Below are 7,350 nucleotides of genomic sequence, written 5' to 3' on the forward strand. Positions count from 1 at the left end.
ACCACAAATCCAAAAATGACTGATGTGAGTAACATGATATTAGTACTTGGCTTGACAAAGGCACAGCTGCCGTGTATCAGCAGCGTGTTCTGCAAAGTGCTGAGGGCAATTTTTTTCAGCATCCAAAAATATTAGTGGCCATATATACACGTACTGATGACTGTGTGAGTCACAGTCACTTGATTTTTGTCTTAAAGTGAGGCTTTCAGTGATCAAAGGAGGAAAAAATAATCAACTTCTGGCCTTTTGTGCCACCTTTGATCTAAACTTTTCCAATTGCTTTTAAAACATCAAGAAAAGCTACACAATTCCATTAAGAGGGGACAGGAGAGTATTAAGCAACCACACTGCCAGGGAAACTGGGGAATAGAGAGCAGCAACTACTTAACAGCACACCCCCATGGTTCATGACAGACAGAAAAATGCTGCACACAATTAAAATGGATGAGAAGAAGTGTGATAGAACTGGAAATAATTCTTAATTTCAGAAGCTGGCAAAATCAGTGACCCTATTCAGCTCACAGCAATAAGATCAATAAGGGCACAGCTTGTCAAGAAGTTGAAAGATGGCATTTAGACACGTGCAGTTCCATAAGATCTAGTCTGGCTTCATACCACACCACCAGTTTGATTAACCCTTCTGAAACAAATAGGGAGGGGTCACTTGAAACACAAATTCAAGGGGTTTACAGAGCTCAAACTCTTACAGGGAAGGAGATCTGATTCATCAGTATTCACTCTCTTACAGGAATTGAGACCTCCTGGAAGGTCCCTCAAAGTCCTGATTTGTTCCTTCATTAACAGCTTGTGCCCTCACTCACACAAGGGGTCACTGGCTCCTTGGACACATCAGCCCTTCCCTCAGGTTTCAGGGATGGCTCCTTTCAGCTCTTGCTCAGCAGTGACCACCAAACAGGGTGCATTGGCTTCCTCAGCCCCCATCAGTGCCAAAGCACTTCATTTCTTCAGCTGGAAAGCCAAAAGTTTGGCTCTCCTTGGCTCATGCCAAAGTCAGACCTTGTCATCCCAAGCCCTGCCTGCCAAGGAGAGCTGTTTCCAACCATCCAAGCAGGGATTATCCAGCTTTTTACCAAGGCTCTATGGACCAACACAGTGTGGGAACAAAACAAAAACAGATAAATGTCCTTTTAGACTGGTCTGGCTTCGCCTGTGAGACCTTCCAGCTCCTTTGCCAGCCTCTCTGTTCCCCACACACCCTTGGAAGGTATTCCTGCACAACAACCAGACATGTGTGACAACAGCTGGTAAATGAGTCATCCTGCTTGGTGTATTTTAGACAACCCTCTGGCTACAAATCACAAACATTTACCTGTTCTCTGTTAGAAATTAAGGTCACCAGATGGCACGGTTTGTCTCCGACAGCTCTGGGTTTTTTCCTTAAAGCATTTTGTTTTCAGCTGAGTTTGGAGGGGGAAGCAGAGACTCAATTAAAACAAAGTGAGGAGCCCCCCCTGGCCCTGAGCTGCTCAGTTACAGTCAGGACAGACCAACCATCCATGTTAAGGACCTGCTCCCTTCCCAAGGACCGAGTTCCCTGATTTTGCACTGATTATCTGGATGGGACTCAGCTCAGATCCTCAGTCACAGTCTCTATATCAGCTTCTGAACACCCATTTTGACTTCATCCACGGTTTTCAACAAGAGATTGTCAGCTCCTGTCAAAACACCAGAGCAAATGACAGCCCATCCCTGCCTGTGCATTTTCCTGCTGCCAGGAATAGCAATCCCTGCCCCTCTGGAATGCACACCCTTCTTGTCAAGCCAGCCTGACAGCTCCAAGAGGAGTAAAAGCTGAACCATTTCCACAGCTGCCTCACTGACCTGCATCCCACATCCACCTCAGCATCTCTTACAGACACAGAATCAGCATTCAAAGAAATAATTGTGTATATATATATATATGTGTGCATGTATAGAACCTTTTAGCACTCTTGACCAAATAAGAACACAAAAGCTGAAGCATCCTGGGTGCAAAAACTAGACAATACATAAAAAAGGCCGGATGTGTTTTCCAGCACTGGCCACCACTGCTCTGCTCACCAAGGACCAGGGTGCAGAGACCCCATAACCACCCCGACCTCCCTCATCCCCCCTCAAGGTGCTCTACACACCCCACGTACCCCACAGAAGCCCCACATGCCCCTCTCTTAGCACACCACAGACCCTCTCAGACCCCCTCCTAGCCCCCCCACGGTGCCCCATATACCCCTACAGACTTCCTAAACCTCCCACTAATACTCCAGCCACCCCGCAGCCCCCGGATGCTCTCATAGATCCCAAGGATCCATCCCCACGCTCCGCCACCACAGCCCATCTTATCCCTTTTATCCCACCCCGGCGCTCCCTGCCCTGCCGGCCCCGCCCCGGAACGCGGCGCGCGGCCGCCGTTTCCGCGGGGACGCCTGGCCGGGACGCACCGCGGGGGCCAACATGGCGGCGCACACGCTGCGGGCCCTGTGCCGGCCGCGGCCGGGGCTGGCGCTTCTGTCCGCCCGGTGCTCGCTGTGGGCCGGCATCGGCACGGAGTACCGGAGCTCGCACAGCCTGGACAAGCTGTACCCGCCGCAGCAGGACAAAACCGCCGCCCGCGCCCCGGTAAGCGGAGCGGTGGGGGGAAGAAAAGGGAGGGCGAGGGGCGGTGCGTGGGGCGGAGTCGAATCTGCGATTGACATTGGGCGGGCGGGGCTCAATTGAGTGTTGTGTTGGTGGGCGGGGTCGCCCTAAGGGGCGGGGCTAATGGGGCGGGCGGGGCTTTAGCACGAGGGTGGGCGGGGACACCACGAGGGGGGCGGGGCTTAGCGTGGGTATGTGTAATTTGGGTGGGCGTGGTTTAGGCGAAGGGGTGGGGTTTAGTGCGCGTATCTGTATATGGCATGTGGGCGGGGCGGGGCTTGGTAGAAGGGGCGTGGTCTCTGTGGGTGGGCGGAGCCAGGCGGTGTCGAGCCGGGACCGCGCCCCCGGGACGGGCGGGACCCCCCGAATCCCCCGGGATCCCCCCGACACCGCCCCCGCCGTGTTTTGCAGGAGCAGCCGCCCATCCTCGACATCCCCATGGGTGAGTCTCCCCCCGCCGCACCCGGGCCTGGGCGCCGTTCCTGGGCACCGAGTCCGTGCGCGGAGCTGAACGCGGGATCGGCCCCATCCCGGCTCAGCACGCGGCTGCCCTTCCCTTCCAGCTCGCCTGACCGTGTCCTACAGCCGGAGCAGCGGCCCCGGTGGGCAGAACGTTAATAAAGGTGAGGAATGGCTTCTCCCACGTGGAGAAATCAGCAGCAGCATCCATTGTTTTTCTGTACTGTGTGGCAAAATATTGAGAACTCGGAGTTAAACAGCATCATCACTCATTTTTCATTATCATCACCCTGCATTTTAACACAACTTCTGAGCCTTCATGGGGCTCGAGACCACTGGCAGCACATTTGATTCCCCTAGAGACACTCTTACAGGGATTGTTCCTGCAACATGGAACACCCCCACCTCTATCCACTCTGTTTTCATTGATCACTCCACTGTGCAATAAATTCTCAGTTTAACTCAAAAAAACTAAAATACTGCCTGTTCTGCCATTGCCATTAAAAATAAGGTGGCTAGTGAGTGGCAATAGCAATTAATCCTGTGGTGTCTAGAAAGGCAAACAGCATGACAGGTACAAGTTTGTCTTGCAGAGTGGTGTGTAAATATATAGCAAGAAAAAAACTGATCTTTCATCAATAAATACTGGAATAATAATTAATTCATTAATATTACCAGAATTATCCCATGCTCAAAGCCAGCAGTGAACAGTGTGAATTGTCTCATAAAACTTACGGAGGCAGGCTGTGACATGGAAATAAAGAACCTGTTTTTCCTCCCAGTGAATTCCAAGGCAGAAGTTCGGTTCCACCTGGAGTCGGCAGACTGGATTCCTGAGGCTGTGAGACAAAAAATGGCAGTGATGGTACCGACCCTCCCCCTCCGGCCTCGGTTTAAATGTCTCAGTGTCAGAGAGAACAATCCTAAGGAGGTTTCAGTGATCACATGACATTTCCCCCCCTTCAGCACAGGAATAAGATAAACCGGGATGGGGAGCTGATTGTGACCTCAGAAGAGAGTCGCTACCAAATGAGGAATCTGGCGATTTGTTTGGAAAAAATCCGAACCATGGTCACGGAGGCCACAGAGAAACCCAAGGTGGTGTCCAAGGAGACAACACAGAAACTCATAGAGAGGTATCTTCATTAAAATGGTCTTTGCTTGGATTCAGGCTGTCATGTTACATGATTTAGTTTGCAGCACCTCTAAACAATCCTTTTCATACTCATTTGGATTTCCTTTCTTAAGAAAAATCACTGATCCATTAGATTTTAACTGCTTTCCAGGGTAACGTCCCCAGAACAGGGACTTTTTCCTACCTGTGGATGTTTGTTGGCTCATCAAATCTCAGAGTTGAATATTTAAATGTGTTCTTTGTACACTAAATGATCTTTTTGCTTTAGAGTGGAAAAAATGAACCGTGAGCGACTGCGACAGAAAAGGATACACTCAAACATAAAACAGAGCAGGAAGGCGGATTTTGACTGAGAACAGCAGAGATCCAAGTCCTTGGCATTCCATCTTCCTAAATAAGTGGCACTGGCAGCTGTAGATGATGCTAAACTCATGAGCTATATTGAATAAAAATGGTCTAAAAGTGTAAATAAAAATATTTAACATCTTTTTAGCCCAGCGATACAGCTGGACATCCTGTCAATCATTTTTCAGAAAAATTATTGTTCACATTTGAGAGGAACTAAGAATTCTGATTTTTGTCAGCTACTTTTTTTTTTTTTTCAAGTTCTTTGTGTCCTCCATGCAGCCTGTGCTCTATCAGAGCACCCTCTGCTGCTGAACACAAAGCCAGCAGTAGATTTTTAGGGAAAGAAGGGAAGAGTTAAAAGCAGTCTTAACTATGTATCTAAGTAGCATATAAAAGCATAGAATCATAAATCATTAAGGTTGGGAAAGACCTCTAGGATCATCGAGTCCAACTCTTAGAGTATTCACTGTTTCTTTTCTTGATTTTTATCTAACAAAAAGAAGTGCATATGTCATTTTGTTAAGCTCAAACCACGGCAGGAATTTGGCACAAATCTCAGCACTAGAAGACAGAACCTGCCTTGTGAGTGCAGGAGGCTTCTGGCCTTCGAGTTGGGACTCCAAAAACCTCCAGATGAGTCTTTGGATGAGCCTTTCAGAATTCAAGAGTTGCTCATTAATGGACGCTGTTTAACAAGAATGAAGCTGGGGTGTGATGTGGGTTTCACCCAGAGGGGTTCGCTTGGGGGGCTTGAAGAGACCAAAATTACCCTTTTTTTGAAGGGTGACAGGGCCCCAGTGGCCTAATGGATAAGGCACTGGCCTTCTAAGTCAGGGATTGTGGGTTCAAGTCCCACCTGGGGTGAGGAGAGGTGGCTCTGTTTTAGGAAAGCCCCAAATAAAAGAGGAATGTGCTCACTGTTGATCCCTGGGAGGTGTCAGGGCTCTGCTACAGTCCATGCCCATCCCCCTTGGAAGGGGGGGACCTTGAGCTCTCCCCTGACACAGCATTTACATCTGCAAAAAGAGGAGAGCTCATACACCCCAGATCCTCTCCAAAATGGGGTGCCAGGGGGATGCAGGATCACGCCAATGTATCCTGACATCCTTCCCAGGAAACGCAACCCCAGGCTGGCTCTACTTCTCCACACCCTGCCCAGCACCAAGAGCAGATACCATGTTTTCTCCCATCTAAAGCTTTTTTACATGGAATCACTCGGGTTGGAAAACACCCCTAAGATTATCAAGTCCAGATGTATTCCTGGCAACAAAAGCCATTACGCCAGCACCAAGTGGCAGCTCAGCAGCAGCCTCAGCTGAGCCCTCCCCTCACCAGGAGACCTCCCTGCCAGGATCACCCACTGCTCAGGTCTCTTCTTCTCAAGATCGTAGCTTAAGATTTGCAGAATTACAGTTAAAGCAAAAGCTTAAAGCCCTGGAGACCAGCACGTGACACCGGGGCACGGAGGGGCTGGGAATTTCAGGGATTAAAAGCGTATTGCCGGGAAAAAACGTCTCCTCTGTGCCGGGATGCCTGAGACGGAGCAAGGGGAGCCACAGGGGGCTCAGCCCATCAGGGATCCCCCCAGCACCAAACCCACCACGCCGGGAAACCCCGGGGGGAAGGAAAAGAGTGACCACCCCAGATGGGACTCGAACCCACAATCCCTGGCTTAGGAGGCCAGTGCCTTATCCATTAGGCCACTGGGGCGCGCACGATCCGAATTTGGCGTCCTCACTTAACTCTCTGATGGCCAGAGGGGAGCGCGGACACTCCGAATGAAGACGGGGGGTCCCGCACAGTATTCCCAGGGCTCCCCGCTCTGAACGGCCCTCGGAGCAAAGCCCCCCCCGCCAGGCCCCGCAGCCCCCTCCCCGCTCCATCTCCCCCTCGAACCGCCCAGAAACACCAACGCGGGGGGGGGAGGGTGCGGGGGAGGGATGGAGACCCCCGCGCAGCCCCGCGACGCCCGCCCGGCCTCACCCCGCGCCGGAGGGGCCGCTGCCCGACGCCGGTTTTCAGCGCAATAAAGCCCCGAACCCTCCCAGAATTCCCCCCGGGAACGGGGCGTTCCCGAGGCCGTTCCCGTTCCCTCCGGGCCCCGCGGGGAGCGCGGCTGTGCCGCGGCCTCGGTGGCCGAATGGAGAAGGCGCTGGACTCCGAACGGAGGGGCCACCGGTTCGACCTCTGCCCGCGGTGTGACAGCAGCGGCTGCCCCAGCGCAGCAGCGCCTCGCACACAGGGGGGTGTGGGGACATCCCACCAATGCCATTAACAGACAGGGGCAGCTCTACCCCTCCCCTCCCGCAACTCACCGAATCTGCAGTACGGAAAAGCCCGAAACTGCGCCACCCTCTCATTTTCCCAGGAACCGCCCCAGCTGAGTCTCAGAGACCCCCGCCCGGCAGCAGTTCCGGGTGCTGCCTCGCCTTTGGGCAGGAATGGCTCCGGACAGGGATTTGCGAGGCAGATTCTCTCCCTAATTCTGCCCCTGCATGGGTACGTTCCCTCCCCTTTGCCCCGCTGATCCCTCTCACCCCTCTGGGAGCCACCGCCGGGGGAAATTAAACGCCTGAAATGCCTCTCGTGGTTTTAAAACAACCACGAAGGGACTCGAACCCTCAATCTTCTGATCCGAAGTCAGACGCCTTATCCATTAGGCCACGTGGTCCCCCGTAGAGGTGCTCCAGGGCAGTGTCACACACCGGGGGGTCCCGGGTGCCCCTGTGTGTCACCTGCACCCACCCCTGTGTCACCTGCACCCACCCCTGTGT

General features: G+C 52.5%; 2 protein-coding genes and 3 non-coding genes across 5 annotated transcripts in view; 3 read left to right on the top strand and 2 right to left on the bottom strand.

Moving 5' to 3' along the window:
- The first annotated feature begins 2,436 nt into the window (after positions 1–2,436).
- Positions 2,437–4,729, top strand: MRPL58 (mitochondrial ribosomal protein L58). Its single transcript, XM_027654709.1, has 6 exons — positions 2,437–2,616; positions 3,046–3,076; positions 3,198–3,257; positions 3,876–3,958; positions 4,060–4,229; positions 4,497–4,729. The coding sequence occupies exons 1-6, from the start codon at positions 2,452–2,454 to the stop codon at positions 4,579–4,581; spliced, it is 594 nt and encodes a 197-aa protein (XP_027510510.1). The 5' UTR covers positions 2,437–2,451; the 3' UTR covers positions 4,582–4,729.
- A 638-nt stretch (positions 4,730–5,367) lies between these two features.
- Positions 5,368–5,440, top strand: TRNAR-UCU. Its single transcript has one exon. It is a non-coding gene; the product is annotated as a tRNA-Arg (tRNA).
- Positions 5,441–6,213: 773 nt separating this feature from the next.
- On the bottom strand, positions 6,214–6,286 carry TRNAR-CCU. Its single transcript has one exon. It is a non-coding gene; the product is annotated as a tRNA-Arg (tRNA).
- A 430-nt stretch (positions 6,287–6,716) lies between these two features.
- The window catches only part of LOC113952320 (5-hydroxytryptamine receptor 3A-like), a 7,794-nt gene continuing 7,160 nt past the window's right edge, over positions 6,717–7,350 (top strand). The window contains exon 1 of the mRNA XM_027654231.1: positions 6,717–6,772. Coding sequence (XP_027510032.1) covers positions 6,717–6,772 — 56 coding nt within the window. The remainder of the gene's footprint in view (positions 6,773–7,350) is intronic.
- TRNAR-UCG lies at positions 7,175–7,247 on the bottom strand. The gene has a single exon. It is a non-coding gene; the product is annotated as a tRNA-Arg (tRNA).

This window comes from Corapipo altera, unplaced genomic scaffold (assembly GCF_003945725.1).
Source record: "Corapipo altera isolate COAL_440 unplaced genomic scaffold, ASM394572v1 343, whole genome shotgun sequence".
In the NCBI taxonomy this organism is placed as follows: Eukaryota; Metazoa; Chordata; class Aves; order Passeriformes; family Pipridae; genus Corapipo; species Corapipo altera.

Coding starts and splice junctions, on each gene's coding strand:
- MRPL58 (XM_027654709.1), top strand. CDS start 2,452: ATGGCGGCGCACACGCTGCGGGCCCTGTGCCGGCCGCGGCCGGGGCTG. Junction 3,077..3,197: donor CATCCTCGACATCCCCATGG/GTGAGTCTCCCC, acceptor CTTCCCTTCCAG/CTCGCCTGACCGTGTCCTAC. Junction 3,959..4,059: donor GACAAAAAATGGCAGTGATG/GTACCGACCCTC, acceptor CCCCCCCTTCAG/CACAGGAATAAGATAAACCG.